Below are 21,828 nucleotides of genomic sequence, written 5' to 3'. Positions count from 1 at the left end.
AGGACAACTTTTAATTCTCATAATTCAAGTTTAATGGTTTGAAAAATTGGAAAGGCGCTATTTTATATTAATTTGAAGTTCTTTCTTTAAACATAATTATGAATTTCAAGGGAAATAAAGATATGCAACATTATCGTTGTCTTACAGGAAGGGAGGCTAGATGAGAGAAATGGAGAAATCAGGATATGGTTGGTGACAAACAAGATAGAAAGAGCCCTCATATGTAAATGAGATAAGAAAAAGTGAAGGTTGACAAGTAGAGCAAAGCAGGTTACATAGCAGATACATTTCAGTAGTAGCAGTGACATTATGTTGAGGTCAATTGATGAAACTGAAAGGTAACTGAAGACATCGGCCTCTGGTTTAAAACAGTGAGCCACTTCTAAAGCACTGTTCCATCTCAGCTAAAGGAAAAACTAACATTGTCTCCTCTCACACGCATGTCGTGTTCAAAGAGATATATCCAGGACTGGAACCTTTCTCTAAAGCTTGGTGAACCGTTGAGCACGTTACACATTGTGGACATGAGTTTCCTTTGATAGAGAGCTGGAAAGTAGGAAACTACGCTAGTCTATCTCTAGACATGCTTCAAGGTTAAAATGAGTACAGAAGACAATAAGTACAACTATACATCCTCAGACCTGACATGGGTGACACCCTTACAGACATTTAGTTACTCATTATTCCATTCATTCATTAACTTAGTGAGTCCATTCTGAACAGCCCTCGTTCTGAGCGGGTCCTTTCCTCAGTGAGCAAAGCATTTCATGTTATTCCAGTTAGACATTAGACTGTTCACTTTGACCTTGGGGTTTTCGTTATCGTCGTTAAAAAAGTAGCATCTCAAAAAGCTGTTAAAAACAGACATGTGCTGCTAGCCTGATTGGCCGATAATCCTTGGAGTGAGATCCGACGCCCCATCAACAAACACGTCTTTGGCCCTCTAACATCAAGCAGCAGCATGGTGATACTGACCAGTCTGGATGGGCTTACTTGTCTTGAGAGAGCCTCAGCTTGTAACGCAAGGCAAAAGCTTACCGAACCTTTGAAACAGCCCGACAGTAATCTGTAGAGAAGTTCAATGTCTCTTTCGTGAGCTTGAAGCTCACAAAATATCCCCTAAAACACTCCAAACTAGTTTGACAAAAAAACAACAACATGGAAACTATAAGACGGAACAGTTTTTTGTCGTCGTCTTTGGTGCTTTAGAAGCACCAGGTGGCTGTCCAGAACATTATTTGCATGGGTACGTTGCATTACATTGGAAACATCGTCCACCTCGCTCAGTCGAGGCAAAGGGGGTGTCCCCTAACCAAGCAGATATATTTCTTATATACACGGTTAGTTACAAAGGCTAAAATGGTGCTAACAAATGGCTCATGAGTAGTTACTATGGTAACTCCTAAACTAAAATCATCAAATCAACCATATCCCAATATGAACATGCAGCAACCCACTTCACTTTCACTGAAAACTAACAATCCAACCAGCACTAGCCCAAGTACATGTATGCATCAATACATTTCCATGAATGGCGCAGTAGCAAATGATAAGCTTCACCACAAAAAAAACATTCACTTCCTCCCTCTCTATCTACCCCTCTATAAAGAATAGCAGTTTGACCTAAACCTGTGACCCTGACAGTTCGGGGAACTCCATTGGCTAACAAAAGCTCACCTGACCATCAGTAGCACATTCAAACCAATGACCACAACCACACCTAGCTACGGGTCAGGTTCATTCCTGCAGACAGGGACAGATGGGAAACACTCATTTTGGGGTAAAATCCATTCAAATTCAAGTCAGAGTAATTGAAATTCAAGAATTTAAATGTAATCACTGGTTAAGTGTCTTGTGCCCAAAAGAGACTAGATGTGTAGATGAATTTGCGAACACATTTAAAATGTGTCAATTCAAATTCCATTTGTGAATTCAAATTTCCAAAATAACCTCTGGCAATTTCTGTCTATTTCTCCAAATGAAAGTTTAGCTAAATTAAATGTCTGTCTGTCCGTCCATCTAGTCACCCGGGAACTGTACTATACATTGCACATATAGCACCCATGAGGACAAACCTCCATACATAACATTTTCATGATAAATAGAAATGTAATTATTTCAATAGTTGATATTCGAACTCTGCTTATTGCTTCTAAACGATACCTCGCGACGGCTTTACCCCAATCCTGACCTATAAACAATTCACCAGGTAGAGACAAACCCCACTGGTGATATGGCAAATATTGTGTTTTTCTGCATGTCATTGCAGGTGTGTTTATGGTTTGTGTCTATACAGTATGTGAGTTTGTGTGTCTTCCTATGTTTGAGCATGTTTGTCTGCAGGTAACAGCGCTTCCCGTTTCTTCAACCTATAAAAAGTGTCCATGTTCTTATGTAACAGCGCATCCAGTATAACCAACACCTTGGAAGTGTGCATGTGTGTAAAGTGTTCTAATGCACATATGTATCGACGCATCCCGTTTTTAATCCAGTCCCACAGCTCCTTAAATGAGTGTGACAATTGCTTGATCTGGCATTGCGCTCCATGGGTGCGACACTTCCCACACCTACCAAAGTCTCAGCAAGCAGAAAACGTTCTGCCAACGTTCTGTTCAGCAGCCCAGGAGAAAGCTGGGGAAAAAATATACATGGCCTGCTGCAAGAAAAAAGGAGCCCTTTAAATCACAAGTCTTTGTTTTCAGTTTTTCAACCGCCGACATTTTCTTTATCCTCTGTTGTGCAAGCATGCTTCAGATCCACATTGTGACTGACTAATAGTAGTACAGGTTTGAGGTGGTTAGGGCGGGAAGTGTGGACTGTGAAGGCTGGAGGAGCGGGGACTTGTAGTTCAGCAGAGGGAGAATTGTAAGTCCGTGGCAGATGTAGTCCTCTACCTGGAGATCATGGAGCTGGACTGGGAGTGGTTAGAGGTGGAGGTGGCGTGGCTGAGCTGGGAGAAACCACTGTGACTCGACTCCAAACTGGTCATAGAGCCCCTGAGAGAAAAAAGGTTAGATTATTTTATTTAAACGTATTGTTGGCCTAACTAAGGTTTTAGAACTACATACTAAATGGGCTTAAAAAAAAAAAATCAGACCTGGGTGCAAATACTATTTGAAATCTTTCAATTACTTTGAGCGTTTGCATTAGGAGTGACCAGTGGGAGGGGTTTGCACTTGTGGGACTCTTTTATTGGTTATATTGCAGCAGGAAAGCTCAATCAAGCACAGCTGAATTATAAACATTTATTTTTATTTTTTCTCTCTCGTCACATAGGAAATTATTTCAAATAGTATTTGATCCCTGGTCTGGTATTAATGATGCCCAGTTCAAGCTCCTGCTTTGTCAAGTCTGGTGCTGAATAGTGTAGATCATGCAGCAAGTCAAACCAAACGGAGGTGAATCCACCCTGTGTGACATTCATTTAGCATACTGCACTAAATAGGTTGTCCTTCTAACCCACGGGGACTAAAACATGGCCTCTCATGCTTCAGTGATAGTTTTGAGGGGCACGAATGACAGACTTCTTATCCTTATCAACCAATTTGCAGAGGCAGAAAAACACAGCAGGGATCATCAGCTACATTCAGCTGTGTGCTGATTTGGTCTTGAGCAGATGGTCAGGGGGCCGGAACATAATTACAAATCCTTTGTAGACTGCAAATTGACCGCAAGAAGCCCAAACAGATATCATATTTGGATTAAAACCTATAAATGTTATATGTACTTAAGATTTGTATGACATCACGTACTTCTATTATGCATGGGAATACTTGGGAACAGATTTCCTAAATTAAAGCCGCCAGTTGGGGAACCCTGAAATACAGGTAGCCCTTTGTGGCAAAGGAGGAAGGAAACTCAAACTAAAAAGGCCATGTGTCTGTTGGTCATTCATGCAAGGGCGAGACTAGCTAGCTTAGTGAGTGAGTGGCCTTTTTCTAGCTGAAGCGCACAGAGAAAGCCTAGCATTGCTGGTGAGGTAATGCTCAAATAAAGCCATAAGCGAAGGGTCAAGATGCTAGCATCTTAGAGCTGTCGTTAACTGTTAAATGGGAGTTCTCATAAGCAACCAAACGCAATGCAAAGCTAAGGGAACACAAGTCCACTTACAAACTTTGAACATCAAAGCAAGCCATTCTTCACAGGAAGAGACAGAAAGAGAAGAGACAGAAGGAGGAGTGGAAGAGGGGTTGGTGAGCGATAAGAGGACAGGAGCGCATTGAAAAGAAAGAGTGGAGGGTAAAAAGGACATCTCTCTCTTTAGGACAGAAAGCCTACACTTGGCACTTCATAATGGCTACAATGGACAATGTTAAAGTCAATATTGTGTACAAAAAATATCAAATGGAAAAAAATATGACACAATCATAACACAAAATACAGTATGATTTAAAAAGAAATTACATTTACTTTGATGACCCATTTGATATCAGCTCACACACACAAAGCTACTAACCTGAAGTCCTCGGAGCCAATGACCTCTGTGTAGTACATGACTTTGCACTTGTGTGAGGAGACCTGCAGGGAGGCGAGGACGTCGTCCACGCGGGGCAGGTTGGTGGAGGCGCTGCCCGGCATGGTGTGGAACTTCCACTGCAGGATGTAGAACCCGGGCCACCTGGTCACGTGGGAACCCTGGGAGAGGGATGGCGAGAGGAGGAGGAGAGGGACGGCGAGAGGAGAGGGACGGCGAGAGGAGGAGGAGAGGGGGAAAGAGAGAGGTGCATTAGATGAGAGGTTTTAATCATTGTCAATCTGAATGTTCGAAAGTATCGAAAGGCATTTAAAAATCACACAACACTAAACAACTGGTTTCAACATTGGTGTAATACGCAAACCTGTATATTTTAATGAGTCAATCTTAATTCATTCATTCAGTCAAGAGATTCTCTCAGGCACTGACAAAGAGCCACCTGCATGCCTCATGTCTTTCTCAATACTATGAACAACTAGTCTGCTGTTCCATTGCTGACCTGCACGCTCTCCCCCTCCTTGCAGGTGAGTGGTGACTCCACCATGCTGTAGTCCAGGCCTAAGGTCCAGGACTTGTCTATGAGCTGGACGTTGTTCCCCCCGGGGGTGGTGATGCTGCTGTGTTGCCCCACTAGGGGGTCCTTGCGGGGGGTTTGGGGGGCGCGCTTCGAGTGGTAGAGGTGGAAGACCACGTCGCCCTTACACACGTCAAAGTCCCAGGTGATCACGGAGGAGGCGTCGATGATCTCGATCACCAACTGGGAGGGAGAGAAAAAGAGGAGGGTTGAAGATGAGGGGAGAGAAAAGGAGAAAGAGGGAGGGATGAGAAAGGGAAGGATGGGAAAATCAGGAGTGAGAAAAAGAGATGAGAAGAGTAGAAGTAAAAGAGATTGAGAAATAATTAAAAAGAACAGATGACAGAGGGAGGTAAGACAGCAGATTTCTACCGAGTAGTATCCACATGGCTTCGTTTATAATAGATTATATCATCTACTTTCCTGTAACAGAAACAAAATAACAAATGGGTGCGGATTCCTCTCAAAGCAACGTTCATGTTCAATTTGTGACAGAACAGTGGCTAAATGTCTGAAGATCAGTTTGAATGCACTTTCAGGATTTCTCCAGCGGGTGGCAGTGTTGGTCAAGTAACTTCAGCAGACCAACGTTTGGCTTGTTAATTATTTTCCTCACTATCCACATCTTTCTCTCATTCTTCCCATACCTTTCCCCATCTCTCTCTTTCTCTCCTCCCACCTATCTGCCCTTCTCTCTCTTTCTTATTTCTCCTTCTCCACAAATGACTTCAAAGCTCCAGCTAAGGCCACAGTCGCCCCGCTCTCCTCGAGTCCTCTCTGCTCTGCCCCAGCCGAGGTGCACTGTATTGGGGCTCACCTCGTGGGGCGCTCCCTTAAAGACACTGGCACTCTGGTAGATAGTCTCTGTCCACAGGCTGATGTCTTCGTTCTCCAGCTCCTCTGCAGTACGGTACAGAGACTTGGGCACCAGGCCTCCCTCTGGGACTTCACACTGCACAGACACACAAAGAACTAGGCCATAGGAGAACGAAAACTGCATAGAAAGTACATGTTTGCTAGGATCTTAAATTCAAATTCATAATATCATTTATATGCACGCACAGACACGAAAAAGGGATACAAACGTTATCATGGCAACCACACGACAATGTGACTATGTTGGGTGATGACACCACACACGCACGCGCCCCCACACAGTGACTCACCATACACTCTCCTCCCAGGAAGTCAGGGATGACCTCCTTGTCTATGTAGTCCAGCAGGCCACCGGGGCCCTGGTAGTCATTTCCAGCGTAGATCAGGAACTTCTTACGGGTGTTCTCGTCGATGAACGGGCTCACCTGAATACAGGACAGAGACGGTGGGACGAGTCAACACCCTACTGCTCCCACCTAAATACATCATGCCTAACTGCAGCTTATCTAGTGCCCTATGAGCACTATATAGGGAATAGGGTGTCGTTTAGGAGTCTCAAACAATAGTATTTCATAGTGTCTCACCAGGGTCCAGAGCACAGGGAAGACTCTAGGAGCCCTCAGTATGAGCAGACGTCCCAGGGTCTCTGGGTAGTTGGCCTCCACCACCTCAATGATTCTCAGAAGGGCCTTAATCCCCGGTCGCCACAGGTGGCGCATGTTTAACCCTTCGAGGTCCACCAGACACGTCCAACAACTAGAGGGGAGAGAGAGAGAGAGGAGGTAGGAGGGTGAGATTTTAAGTACTCTACACAGATTGTAAGTACAATACACATTACATTTCCAAATACGACCTTATGACGACAAAAAACAGAAACGGACAGATTGCTCCCACTCTCTCAATCAGGGGCTCTGGCTCCCTGTCGTACGTCGGCGAAGCTCCATGACATTCCACCCTAGCACACTTGAGATAGATTCCTGCATGGCTTCTCTCCACAGTCACGTCCATCTGATAAGCCTGACAGCTGCCAGGTAACACCCCCCATTCTCACCTTCTTTCTCTTTTTTTCCTTCTCTTTTCCGCTTCTCCTCTCACTCGCTCCATTTCTCTGTCACTTAATCAATTTCCCTCTCTCTCTCTCTCTCTCTCTTTCTCACCCAAATCCTTCAGAGAGGAACCCTCCATTCTTTCCTTGAGATAACTTTAAAGAGCATCCCCAACACTCTGTGTTAATAACCCCACGGCACCAAGGCAATTCCCATGATACACATTAGCTTAGCAACAGAGGTCCCATAGGACTCTGTTTAGTCCCCCTTCTCCCAGGAACTCGTGTCCTGTAGATCTGAGAGGCCTGGATAGGTGTATGCAATATGGCTTAAACTCCAATTGACCTATCAGAGGGAGTGGTGGAGCTACTACCAAATAGCAACGGGGTGTGTACCTGATTGGTCGGCCAAAGACTTTCGTGTTCTCCTCACAGCGCCTTAGGCCCTCCTCGTTTATGGATAGAACCTGAAGGGTTAAAAACAGACACACACTTAATGTAGGTATGCTTACACATACACACACACTTTAGTTAACACATGTATGACTGACAGCAGAAGAGGCCCACTCACGTGTCTGAGTAGAGACTCCTCTCCCAGGGCTCGGACCAGCCCCTTGGTGTCCATCTGTCCCAGACGCAGGATATAGAGAGGACGACCCTCTGGAAGGACACACAGACGCATAATTTGAATAGTCTAGGGATGCAAATGTCGGTCCATTTTGCTGCCGACTAACCAACCCTCATTAACCAGTCAACAAAAAATACAATTCCAAACAGTAAAATATTATGCATACAAGGAATGGACATTTTTCATTATGAGAAACATGCAACAATAGCAAGTCTATCGTCTTCCAGTCAAAAGGCTAATTATAGTCTATTATTGAACATTCAACTCCTGTAATGAAGCAGCTAATCAAGCATACTTTTCAAACATTTACCAAAATGCAATGTGTGGGAAAACAGTTCTAAAACAGTGTGCCTAATGCAAGTGGCTCCATATATGACAGAGATTAAAATCTCTGCTAGAAACGTAGAGGGGGAATCTAATAGCAACAACTAGGATGGGTTGGGTCTTTGGCTTCTGGACAACAAAATAAAGTTGATATGAAAACCAATAGAACAGGTGAGAAATGCTGGTTAAATGGGATGGGGAAGTCTTTATAAAATCCTACTGGTTAAATGGGATGGGGAAGTCTTTATAAAATCCTACTGGTTAAATGGGATGGGGAAGTCTTTATAAAATCCTACTGGTTAAATGGGATGGGGAAGTCTTTATAAAATCCTACTGGTTAAAAATGGGATGGGGAAGTCTTTATAAAATCCTACTGGTTAAATGGGATGGGGAAGTCTTTATAAAATCCTACTGGTTAAAAATGGGATGGGGAAGTCTTTATAAAATCCTACTGGTTAAATGGGATGGGGAAGTCTTTATAAAATCCTACTGGTTAAATGGGATGGGGAAGTCTTTATAAAATCATGCTGGTTAAATGGTATGGTGAAGTCTTTATAAAATCATGTTGGTTAAATGGTATGAGGAAGGCTTTATAAAATCATATTGGTTAAATGGGATGGGGAAGTCTTTATAAAATCCTACTGGTTAAATGGGATGGGGAAGTCTTTATAAAATCCTACTGGTTAAATGGGATGGGGAAGTCTTTATAAAATCCTACTGGTTAAATGGTATGGTGAAGTCTTTATAAAATCATGTTGGTTAAATGGTATGAGGAAGTCTTTATAAAATCATATTGGTTAAATGGTATGAGGAAGGCTTTATAAAATCATATTGGTTAAATGGTATGAGGAAGGCTTTATAAAATCATATTGGTTAAATGGTATGAGGAAGTCTTTATAAAATCATATTGGTTAAATGGTATGAGGAAGGCTTTATAAAATACCTGATTCCACATGTCTATGGATGGATTTTGGCTATGCTACTTTGAAGCAAGGTAAGACATGTCTCATTATTTGAAGTAAAGTAAAACGTTCAGGTTTCAAACAAGTATGCTGCCTCACGCTCACATTGCAAAGTGGGGTGTGACGCGCTGATAGCCTGCCTACCGATGACTTTAGCCTATGCACCGGCGAATGGGAGGCGCGCTTTAATTACGAGATTGAAAAAAAACAAAAAACAAAACAGTAGCTCTTTTTCCAATCGTGGCCATCAAAACAGTTTACACACGATTGCATTTAGAATTGTTATTTGTTGCTTAGAAAAGCACGGAGCTGCTCTCGCGCTGTCTAACAGGTGATAAGCCATTCTGCTCCTCAAACTAGGCTCTTATACATTTAATTGTGTGATGAGCGCAATGCCTTGGGACTGCCGTGAAGACATGCAATAAACCAGAGCATGCAAATACCCAGGGCAAGTATGAAGTAACAACAACGTATTTGAAATTGGGACTGGTGAACTGCAATGTCAATTCTAAGTTGTATTCCTTCATTGGACGAATATGGTGTATGACAGGAAGTTGTGGCTTAGACTTCTTTTTCTATTACAGTGAAATACAAAGTGACGTTTTGGGAAGTTACTTCTGTTAACAACTTACAAAGAAACAGGACACACACACAAGTTTTTTTTTTACCATGTGTAAATAATACGAGTACAACAGTGTTTGTACTGTGTGTGTCTGAGTAATTCTGAGTGACTACTGTATTTTGTGAACATCATATGACTACCCCTCTACATCAAATCAAGACTTCATGACAATTATTAGCAACTAATTGTGTGTGTGTGTATGCCTGAGCATCTCTCTCTGTGTCCATACTCCATACCTTTATCATGGTGGTGCCACCCTCCAGTGTAGTAGTCATTGAGGACCTGTGGTGAGGTCCACGTCTCTAACAGATAGTCCACCTGGTTCTGTTTCCTCCATGTTAAGGACTGACACAGGATCTCCCTGGCCTTCTCCATGTTAAAGTCCCTGGCCCGCAGGAAACGAAGGATGTGTTCGTCCTTAGGGATCTGGAAAGGTGGCGAGGAGGGAGTGAGGGTAAGGGTCTCCAAGGGGGGGAGGGGTTCAGAGGGGGCAGGGTAAGAGCGTGCGCGTGTGAGCATGTCACGCATGCCTCTATGTTTGTGTCTCAAGTAGCAGAGTATGATTTTAAAGATAGAATATGCTTTAGTATGTGTGTATTGAAAGCTGAAAGGGTGTATGTGTGTCTCACCTTGCCCTTGTGGCTCTCCTGCAGCCACTGTCGTAGTCTGATCAGACAGCTCTCCTGCAGAGGCGTCAGGTCTCCCAAGTAGCGCTTGATGTAGTCTGCATCCAACTTGTCTACAACACACACACACACAATTTAGGGAATTCTCAAGTCAGTCAATTCAATCTCATTCAAAATCAATCACACAGCTAAATACCACTTAAAAATTGTTTCTCTCATTTCCCTAATGTATTGAAACTTTTGAACAGTGTCTCAATCATTCATTAGTACTAACCATCAGGCGTGCCCGTCTGGTTCTCTGTCTGGTCGTCAGGTTGGTTAGTGGCATCGTTGCTGGTGGCATCACTTTGGGTGGCATCATTATTGATGGCATTGGCAATCTCATGGTCATTGGCATCTGTGGACACGGGGATTGAGACGGCGGGCGTGACAGGCTGCTCCAGCTGGAGGAGCTTTGGGGTGGCACAGACAGGTTTGGTGGTGACGGAGGAGGAGGAAGCATCCAGGGAGGGAGTCCAGCGGGGCACGTGGCTTATCCCCTCTTCCTCTAGCTGGTTTAGGTAGAACTCTATGATCTCCTTACCCTGAAGACGAGAGAGGGAGGGAGAGAAAGAATGACAGAGTGAGAAAAAGAAGACAGAGTTAGAGTTATTAATATGGAAGGAGGCTAAATAGGGAATTTGTTTACATTGGGTCAGCAAATTGGCTTACATTACATAATAAGAGCCGCTTAGCACTAGACCTCACCACTCACGGCCCAATGGTATGTCTGCTGTATTAACACTGGATTCCATGGTTCCTTTTCATTTAACTCAATGCAGGAGATGAATTAAATTCCCAATACAATTAGGTTCTTTTTTAATTGGAATTTCAATTCACTTATTGAGTTGAAATGGAACCTAGTTGGATTAATTATTTTTTGCATGAGGGGAATGTTTGACCTCTGGTGAATTCTCTAAATATGATACATCTGGGTTGTATTCATTAGGGCGCAACGTACCAACGGTAAACGAAAGCCAACATTTCTTACTGTTTCTTACTGTTAGTGTCTAATGAATATGACCCTGATCCGATCTGGCTCACAAACACACACCTTCTTGATACTGCTGGCGTACTGCTTCATGGCCATCTTCTCCACCGTGCTCTCGAAGCCAAAGAACGATTTGATGTCCAGGCTGGCCGACTGCTCGAAACACGTCCAGTCCTCATTCTCAGGGTGGGCCTGCGCACACACGAAAGAGAAGATACACGTGTTACCGTGGCAACCACACGCCAATATGACTGTGCCGAGCGCTGACGCACACTACAAGCTACACATCCTCAGCTATGTGTGGGAGCGCGTACCGATGACACTGCCCACTGGCATTATACCAATACTGACAGGTTGTGTCGTTATATGCCAACAAGTATTGATAGGAGGAGGACATTTTGTGACGGTATCAAGCACAGACAGCACATTCACACACAGCCCGAGATTGTATCAAAATAGATTTTGTCGAATGTCAGCGAGTGAAGTGTGTTAGATAGGACTGGGAGTGAGAGTGTTGAATGTCAGCGAGTGAAGTGTGTTAGTTAGGACTGGGAGTGAGAGTGTTGAATGTCAGACACCGCTAGGCAAACCGAGGCAAGTCATACAGTGATCCCTCCGTGACACACAACTTCTGAAAGAGCTTATTTTACTATGTAGCTCTTCGGCTAGCTCCGGCGTTGGATACCTGTTATCTCTGGCTACCAAAATATGTCAGCTTTAGCCAACTTTAGCTCAGTCTAATTGAGCTACCTAGCCTTGTTAGCATCCGCTAGCTAACTGTAACCGTTCTTTCATAAGGAAAGCTGCATAACGGACCTAAAATAGGCCCGCTAGCCTCGTTAGACGCTAATGCAATGTGCTTGACCTCATTAACTCAGAGCGCATTCATTCACCACGGGAGCCTGGTGAGAGTAGCACTGAGGTCAGAGTAGGGAGTGCCGCAACACACTGCAGTAGGCCTGGGAGGTGTGAAAGAACTGACCCCAGAACAGTGTGTGAGTGTGTTGAGGCGGAGTGCTGCAGGGAACAATGGAAGGTCTGAATTATTCAGTGGGAAGGAAGCAGCATATGAGAGGCTGGTTGGAACACAGCTTTCTCTGCATTGTGATTGCATTGGAGGGAAGGGCTTTCAGACAAGTGTGCCGTCTACAACTTGCTTTTACAGGGCTGTGTGCGTGTCAGTGTCGTGTGAGATAAGGTGATATAAAACTAAGACTGAAGTGGCGTGTGTGTAGCTACATATCAGGAGCTGGTTGGAACACCGCTTGATCCGTCCATTTGAGGAGACATTGTGAATGCACAGGTGTGCTGCCGACAGCTGGCTTCAAAGTGGTTTAACAGGGCTTTGTGAGTGTGTGATTGAGTGCGAGTGTGTGTGCATGCGTTTGACAAAATAAAGCCAAGGCTTGAATGTGTGTTAGCGAATGTACAGGTAGCTTATGTAACCATTCTAACCAAAGCTACATTTTAAGTGTGTGTGTGTGTGTGTGTGTGTGTAACACACCGAGTAGCTGCAGAGTTCGTGGATGATGACTCTGTTGGAGAAGGTCTCGTTGTGGGACTCGATGTGGAGCGTCCTCTCTCTCTTGTTCAGCGTGTTCTCCTGGCTGAAGTACACATAGTCCACCCCCGCAATCTGCACACAAAGTACACTCATGAAACCAGTTGCAGCAAAACCAAATGGTCAAAAAGGAAAAACGGATACACTGATTACAAAATGGCCGATGCCTGATTTGCGTGTTACCTAAGGTCTTTTGAGTTGTTGTTTTTTGTCATGTCAGCTTCGCTTAGAATACAAGCTAAGGATGTTTCAAATGCAACTTTATTTAAACTGTCACCTGAAAATCTCACTTAAAATGAATATTCTGTTAACTCGTATCCAAATAATGTTGCCGACTCGTCCTATACTCGTATTTGTGGCCAAAGCATAAATTGGAGAAAAACACCTCAAACTTGTATCTTAAATAAACCGTTTAAAAATGCTAGCTATTTCCTCAAAGAAGATGTCATCTTCCTGAGGAGGATGAGCTGGCCAATCAGCAGTCTACTCACTTCAATATTTTTCATGACCGGTATACATCAACACCACTCTTTGTTTGGGGTAAGCCAACACCATTCCGACACAGAAAAGCTACTTTTTAACATACTTAACATTTTTGGAAGGAAAACTATTTCACTCATATTTGAAGTAATTATAGGTCATATTTCACAGAAGTCTGGAAACATTGAGCAGAAACTTTAAACAATACTCTAACACTCATATGGCATCTGCTTGGCCTTTGTGGTCTACGCTGTGTTACTGTAAAGCACTTTGACAACCCCTGACGTACAAAAAGGGCTTTATAAATACATTGGATTGGTTGATTGATTGACTTAAAAGTACAAGACTCACATTGACTGACAATGGTTTATAAATACATTTGATTGATTGACTGACAAGACTCAAGAGAGAAGTTAGCGACAGGTTAGCCGTACCCGTTTGAGGAGACGAGGGGCATCCACGTCCAGTTTGCAGCGGCGCTGAACCTGGTGTATGGATCCGTCCTCGCGCTCAGTTTCCCCCAACACCTCGCTGTCCACAAACATGGGAATCAGGTGACACGTGGGAAATCGCCTCTCGTAGGCCTGCGAGAGAGATGGAAAGAGAAAGGGTTATTAGTGTGGGACTCATTTGTTTTAACAACGCAAACTCCTTCACCTTCCATGTTAATAAACTTGATTGAATTGAGAGAGCGTGAGATGCATCAGACAAGATAGTCTAGCCATTGTATATGCAACAATGACATTTAATTGTTAGATATTCTAGTTCCCAAAATCTATTTTATCAGCTGTTTTCATATTTCAAAAAAGTGAGTGAGAGAGAACGAGATAAAGGTGGGCATGAGAGGTTAGGACAGAGAAGATAGACAGCGAGAGACAAAACACCCTTCAGGTCTATTCAACTCCGACCCGCACATCCCCTCACTATGGTTCTATCGTTGACTCGTATCCAATTGTCTCAGCAGCTGGCACACATGCCAACATTGCATTGTTTCATTACCTAGGATGCAAAATAATAGGCCTTAGTAATAATAGGCCCATTAATGGCACCTCAGGCACAATATATCAGTAGAATTCTGCTCATAAACACATAACACCACCTAGGTCGCGACCAAAATGGCACCCTATGGGCCCTGGTCAAAAGTAGTGCACGATGAAGGGAATAGGGTATCATTTCAGACACAGCCCTCATTTATTGTGCTGCTGAAGGCAGCTGTTACACAACGTAAGGTCTTTGGCACACAATGGGCCTGCATTGCTTTCATAATGTTTGATTACTGATCCTGGACCTGATTGGCAGGGTTACGTAAGCAGCCAGGGGACATGAGGGGACATGTATCGAAAGGTCCCCGATCAGTTTGGAGAGGTGTTGGAGACAAGGTGATGCTCCAGCACACCTAAGGGACATTGCGCTCAGTACAGTTAAGAGACTTGTACATTATGACAGCGTCTTTGCTAATTCTAGGCCAAGTCTGTGCCCTGTGTTGTAATAAAGGAACTAATTTAGTCTACTTCTTCCTGGCTGCTCTAGATACCATTATTTATTTAATTTTGTGCTGAATGGGCAGATTCTTATCCTGGCCCAGTTGGAGTCTGCAGTCTCGAGAGGGAGCGAGAGAAGAGAGGAAGGAGAGAGTGAGAAAAAGGAGGGAACTTGCGTTGGGGCAATGAGAGGCCACCACCGGGCACAAATCCACCACTTAGTCAAGATGGCTCAGACCGAAAACATACATGTAAAAGCACTCACCAAAAGCTAAAAGTAAGAGAGAGAAAAAGAACAAGCTTCTTTTTAAACTCAAGGCCGGCAGTGTTCACAGCTCGATCATCAGTTATACTGGAGCAAGATGTCCCCGTCCTCTAAAAAGGCTTTGGGTTCAGCTCAGGTCCTCTAAAACCAGTGTTTTGCAATCCTTTCATACCAGGGACTCGCAAGCTATGGCTTTTTCCTTTTTGGGGCCAGACTGGAGGTTGAGAAACACCTCTGTAGCCTAGACAACTACCTCATCCCCATACTGTATTTATTTATCTTGCTCCTTTGCACCCCAGTATCTCTACTTGCACATTCATCTTCTGCACATCTACCATTCCAGTATTTAATTGCTATATTGTAATTACTTCGCCTCCATGGTCCTATTTATTGCCTTAACTCATTTGCACACACTGTATATAGCCTTTTCCCCCCTACTGTATTATTGACTGTATGTTTGTTTATTCCATGTATAACTCTGTGTTGTTGTATGTGTCGAACTGCTATGCTTTATCCTGGCCAGGTCGCAGTTGCAAATGAGAACTTGTTCTCAACGAGCCTACCTGGTTAAATAAAGGTGAAAAAAAGGGCCTTGTCATATAACTGTAATAAGGGCTAGAGCTTACCCTGCTAAAATGGGACCGGTATTCAGGCCTCGGTGTGAGTCGACTAGCAAACCAGGCTAAGTAGGGGCTTTGGAAATTGGCAATAGCTGCACCCCCCATTCTTTTGTAGCCCCAGTCAGCATGGTACCAGACTGCCTAATAACACTGCCAGGGCTGTTGGCTGTGTCCCAAATGGCAACATATTCCCTAAAGTGCTAAAGTAGTGCACTATATAGGCAATAGGGTGCCATTTGGAATGCAAACATTGAGCTGTGTCCACTATCATCATGCTGAGTTCTGTTTCTCTCTCTGGTCTAGAACAGAGGCTCTCGGAGGAGTACAGTCAGCACTATGGCAGGAGTAAACACAGTGTTTGGTGTTCGCCCATCAAAACAGGCTACTGCATCAACATCAACAAATCCTCTCTACGGCGCCAAACATCATATGAAGGGGTAGGCCAAATACAACAAACAATTCTTCACACCCAACAACATACCTCAACACAAAACAGACTGGTATGTATGTATGTATGTATGTATGTGTATATATATATATATATATATATATATATATATATATATATAAATAAAATAAACACTCAACGTCCAACATGTTCAATCCCAATAACAATTTACACCCCAGACTGCATAAACAAAGCAAATATTTCTGGGCAAATACATTTGAATTCAATCACTTTTTGACAGAAACCCTTTTGATTTGAATGAAACATTCCATAAATATTCTCCCATTGTAGAAGTGGTCAGAAAGTGACTTGTTGGACCTGAACGCCAAAACATTCATGAGATAAAGGTGATCAAAGTTGACCCATTTTGCGTACCCCATCCGTGTCTTCATCACTGGAAAAGATAAACAGTTGAGTGATATCATTTAAAAGCTTACAAAACAGGGTTGTAAAACTATTTTAGATTTCTGGAGAATTGTTAAAAAATAATCTAATTTGTCATTTTTAACCTTTAAGGTCAATTACACATTCCCATAGCTTAGACCCTATTATGCATCAGGTTGTGTTGAGACAACATGCTCTTGAATACAGGGTGGGTGTTATGTTTTGGCTAAGAAATGTACTAAAATGGGAATAACAGACATTTCTACTTTCAAAATGGTAACACAAAGATGGTTGGAGGTCCACACATCAGAGAATGGGAATATCTGTTGTTTTAAATTATACTGTCAATCCTCCATAGGAAACCTATTGAAATCCAAAAAATATTAAATAGAAAAGACATGACCATTTAAGTTGACATTCGATGGTGGGTGGAATGATGGGCATCTTTGCGGTAGTGAAGAAAAAAAGAAGCTAAATTGCAGTGGTCTGAAGGGATAGGTCCATTCTATGGATTTAAATTACACCGCCCCTGTATTCAAGAGCATGTTTTGGCTCAACCGATGGCAGGCACAACACAAAAACCACAAAAACCTCAGATGATATGAAAAATGGTCTAAACTACAAAATATGCAACATTTGAGATGAAACAAATCGGAGTTTAAAAAGGTTTAACATTTTGAAATGTATGATTTTTTTTCTCTCCATGAAATAATAAAATAGTTTGACAACACCGTAAGCTTTTAAATGATAAACTCAACAGTTTCTCTTTTCCAGTGATGAAGACACGGATGTTTCATGGTATGGACATTTGGTCAACTTTGAGAACCTTCATTTCTGAATGTTTTGGCATTAAGGTCCAAAAATGCATTTTATGACCACTTATTCCATGGGCAAACACATACGGCAAGTTTTGTTTTAATTAAAAAGGTACGCAGCCAAAAAGTGATTGAATTCAAAATGGATTTACCCTTATGTCAAACATGATATTTCAGACCAAAAACAACAGGTTTTTGGTCTGAAATATCACACTAGGCTACATACGCAGGTAACTGCCAAAATAAAGGAAACCCCAACATAAAGTGTCTTAATAGGGTGTTGGGCCACCACGAGTCAGAACAGCTTCAATGCACCTTGGCATAGATTCTACAAGTGTCTGGAACTCTGTTGGAGGGATTTGACACCATTCTTCCACGGAGAAATTCCATAATTGTGTTCTGTTGATGGTGGTGGAAAAACGCTGTCTCAGGCGCCACTCCAGAAACTCCCATACGTGTTCAACTGGGTTGAGTTCTGGTGACTGAGAGGGCCATGGCATATGGTTAACATCGTTTTCATGCTCATCAAACTCTGTGGATGGGGGGCATTGTCATCCTATCGGGGCATAGCCCTGGTAGCCAAAATAATGGCCTTCCAAGCATTTGAATACACGGCCCTAAGCATGACGGGATGTAATTGCTTAATTAACTTAGGAACCACACCTGTGTGGAACCAACTACTTTTAATATAGGCCTACTCTGTATCCCTCATTTACTCAAGTGTTTGATTTATTTTGGAGGTTAGATGTACTTAGAGTCAAACATACACCCAATGCTAAACAAAGGTCACATGACAAGGGAAAACAAACCCCACAATGAATAGGAAAGCAAAACAGGAAATGTAAAGGCCATGATAGTGACTATTTTTAACAGAGAAACACAACACCATTCAGGACAGTACTCAGTGTTCTGACTGAGGGGGGGAAGAGCTGACTCCAGATCAGTGAGGGGAAAACAATGATGGTAACTAGAAATCACGTAACCCGCCAAGTGCCTTCTAAACATGGTGCAGTGTGTAATATGTAGCGGTTGTTAGTGGTAGCCCAAAGACAATGTACTAGCTTGTTGAGGGTGTCACTTGATGCTAGATGCCCTTGAGATACACATCAAATCGATCCGGGATGCCTCTTCCAAACAGGAAATGACCTACTTATTACATATTTTAAAATTACACATTTTAAAATTCCATATCAAAGGCCTGAGTCACATCACTGAAACTCAAATACCACATTTGCAAGCATGACTCATTGCTCTGTCACAGCTGAGCACATGCTCAAACATCAGAAACTCACAAGGGAGACTGGGTCAATATTTAGGCCTTAGGCAGTCTAATATTGACACAAAGCATCATGGTCCTCTTAAAAAGTCAATTCAAGATAAGGGTGTCGGTAAAAGTCATGGAAGAAGTGTGTCACGCTCGGCGTTGACAAGAGGAAGACGAGGACATGTTCCAATACTCTAACATGGTCTCCTTTCTTGTTTCATTTCCATCATTAATGCTGATCGGTGAAATGGCAGGACGGTTTCCCAACATGTTGCTTTAACTTCTCATATCAGAGGTTGTGTATTGTGACGGAAAGGAAGGAAGAGGGAAATATTTAAGAATAATCAAAAGATGAACAGTAATTGGGACAAAGGCCTAGGCAGTCACGCGAGCCACCGCCCCATTGTCACATGATTCTAACAGAGCTACAGTCAGTCAAATGCAGCAGTTAATCCAAACAGACCCAACTGGCGGAGATCCACCACAGCACGGAAAATTTTGATTTGATTGCCTCCAGCTCAACTCTTCCCCGGAGCAGATTAGGCTTGCTATCAAACAAAACGGAAAGAGACATTTTTACAAAAAAATTGGCTATATGAGGTTTCCAAATAAGCACGAAAGCATGTGTGTGTGTGTGTCAGCTCAGGTCGCCATAGCTACAGGATACACTAAAGGATAGGCCGGCCAAGTGTGTGAGCAACATTCCCAGGAATGTAGCTGGGACGTTTATAGGATCACTTTCCAGACATGCATGGGGAAATGTCAAAACAATACACACTACCTAATCCTTTCCAGGAAATAGAAAACAGGCCTTCTTCCTTTAGGAAAGGATAGTAAGACCGGGCATGGAAGACTGGAAGAGGAACTATTTCTTAGTGTTTTCAGGAAGGGGAACAGAGGACACTTTGGAATGGAAAGCAAGGAAGTGAAAAGAGTGGGAATGAATGAGTTGGGTGGAAAAGGAACCGAAGGATACTATCACGTCTATTTCCAGACTAGAGGGGACTAGACGTGTGTGAGAGTGGCTTTGAAAGAGACTGGTCTTTAGAAAGGGAAGGACACTGGCCAAGGTCAGGCTGCTGGAGCTGACGTGTGGGCGGGTGACTGCCTCAGTGTTGCCAATGACGTTCGTCAGTAGCAGTGATAATGTTTGAGTGTGTGTAAATGTGTGTGTTGGGAAGGGAAATTGACGTGCCCTGCGATGGTCAATGACCACTGGACCGCAGTGTGGTTATGAGACCCGTTCTGCTATGTATGCCTACTGTATGTGTGAAAGAGGTTGGGTAGGGTAGAGACTCATGTAGCTTGGGGCGGAGCAGCCTGTCTGCACGGCACACACACACACACACACACACACACACACACCACACACACACACACACACACACACACACACACACACACACACACACACACACACACACACACACACACACACACACACACACACACACACACACACACACACACACACACACATCACAACAATTACATCAGCTCTAATTAAGCTAAGGTTTGCTCTGGGATCAGTTCTTCACCCTACTTGGCAATCAGCAGAGATCTAGCCGACACTGAGAACTGACTCTAGATCAGATGACAGGATCTGATTAAAAGCTTTAAAAATGGACAATGCAGACAGGCCCAACGACAATCTGAGATCACAGATACCTAGTCCTACACTCTCACTAACACACACACAGAGGGAATATTGATGTAATTGCACAGTTCTGACGTATCCTAATGGTTAAATCAATAGTAATGGGGGGACCCATTGCTTATATCAAAACACTGTTTATAGAGACAACACTACAGTGCTGGGGTTACGCAAAGCAACTTTCACACAGTTGCAAGTGACATAATCTCAAACGCAATTGAAATTGCCTGGGAATCCAGTGGACTTCCTAGATGGGTGTGAGTGTCGTCTCGTCTCCGGACTGTATCAGCATTGTTGTGTAAGAACAACAGAGCCAAGAGCCAACAGGACGTCAGTTCCTATATTTATAACAGCCGTTTAACGGCGACGAGGACATTGTGGTGAGGGGCCGCTTTCGAGACTAAAACATTTGATGAGGGCTTGGTTGCCAGGGCAAAATCAAAACAAAAGCAAAAAACAAGGCATTTAGATGTCTGTGATATGGCCGGAATGTTCTTTTTGGTTTTTATGGTTGGCAAAACAATTATCTTGTTCGAAAAGACAGACGTTTACCTTAGAATTAAGCTATTTGTACAAAAGAGATTGAGGTATTTGGAGTGTTAGGTTACATACGAAGCTCTTTGGTCCAACATAGACCTACACAAGTCTTCAGATGACATTTCATAGTAATATTTGAAATGAGAACAATCCCCTTTTTTACATTCCCTATATGCATTATTCCATTTCTCTTCTCTTTTTCCAGCACAAAGTGAATTTAATTCAGGACAGGGCCCACACACACACACACACACACACACACACACACACACTCACATTGTAAACAGAGGAACAAAAGGAGCATTATTGTGATTGCTTTCAGCACTATTCTGGAAAGTACTGTACTGCCAATGCCAGGGGAATGCAGTGTTGCTGACTATGATGCAGTGAGCAATGGACACTTTGAGTGTGTCTGAAATTGTGCCCTATTCCCTATATAGTGTTACTACTTTTGACCAGGGCCCCTATTGAACATGGCCCAGAGTTCCATGGTGGTTCAATAGGTTCTTAAGCAGGACTGTAGGGTGGAGGAATGTGTCAGAGTGCCACATGCGGGCTGTAGCGAGGTGAACGGTACAGGGTGGCATGGACATGGTGGCTGTTGATTAGACTGACTGGATCGTGTCTACTGACCTAGCTGGCAGAGAGGATGGTGTGTGTGTGACGTGCGTTGGTCAAATAACCACTTGACCCCAGAATATATTTGATGCCTGTGGCTGGGTCCTCTGCAGTGGCTGTGTCCTGTGCTGCTGCTGCTATGTAGTCCAACTGGCAATATTTTAGGCACCTCTCCCACTGGCATTTAGGCTGAAATATGAAGTATAATTCCACATCTATTCAAGAGATCACACACACCTGCTTACACAACAAGACTGCATCCATCCTAAAAGGGTCAGGGCAGGCTTTCAGGTGTGCTGCACTCTGCACCAAATGTAATGTGGGGAAAAAAATTCCTCATGGTTTCTATTTTCAGAGTTTAGCCAGAAAAGCAGGTCACAGTGGAGTGAGAGAGAGAGAGAGAGAGACAGCTGTGTTCCAGACTGTTCTGAATGGTTGAAAAGCAAAGAAAATATTGTGGTTTTGTGCAAGTCCAGACTTGGTAAGTTCCACAAAAATAGGTATTAAAAAAAACTTGTCTTAATACTCCTGAGTGACTCC

The 21,828-nt window shown here is 43.2% G+C and overlaps 1 protein-coding gene across 1 annotated transcript in view; it reads right to left on the bottom strand.

The window, feature by feature from the left end:
• Window positions 1-22: 22 nt before the first annotated feature.
• Window positions 23-21,828, bottom strand: part of LOC120066003 (SEC14-like protein 1) — a 47,672-nt gene continuing 25,866 nt past the window's right edge. The window contains exons 3-16 of the mRNA XM_039017043.1: window positions 13,637-13,786; window positions 12,666-12,797; window positions 11,225-11,353; window positions 10,406-10,715; window positions 10,135-10,244; window positions 9,742-9,967; window positions 7,541-7,629; window positions 7,366-7,436; window positions 6,509-6,680; window positions 6,215-6,349; window positions 5,866-6,000; window positions 4,974-5,231; window positions 4,457-4,635; window positions 23-2,996 (exon numbers count right to left, since the gene is read on the bottom strand). Coding sequence (XP_038872971.1) covers window positions 2,891-2,996; window positions 4,457-4,635; window positions 4,974-5,231; window positions 5,866-6,000; window positions 6,215-6,349; window positions 6,509-6,680; window positions 7,366-7,436; window positions 7,541-7,629; window positions 9,742-9,967; window positions 10,135-10,244; window positions 10,406-10,715; window positions 11,225-11,353; window positions 12,666-12,797; window positions 13,637-13,786 — 2,202 coding nt within the window. The 3' untranslated portion in view covers window positions 23-2,890. The remainder of the gene's footprint in view (window positions 2,997-4,456; window positions 4,636-4,973; window positions 5,232-5,865; window positions 6,001-6,214; window positions 6,350-6,508; window positions 6,681-7,365; window positions 7,437-7,540; window positions 7,630-9,741; window positions 9,968-10,134; window positions 10,245-10,405; window positions 10,716-11,224; window positions 11,354-12,665; window positions 12,798-13,636; window positions 13,787-21,828) is intronic.

Source organism: Salvelinus namaycush, chromosome 2, assembly GCF_016432855.1.
Source record: "Salvelinus namaycush isolate Seneca chromosome 2, SaNama_1.0, whole genome shotgun sequence".
NCBI classification, from domain to species: Eukaryota; Metazoa; Chordata; class Actinopteri; order Salmoniformes; family Salmonidae; genus Salvelinus; species Salvelinus namaycush.
The sequence above is the reverse complement of the archived record's forward strand: the minus strand, read 5'-3'. Positions and strand labels throughout refer to the sequence as shown.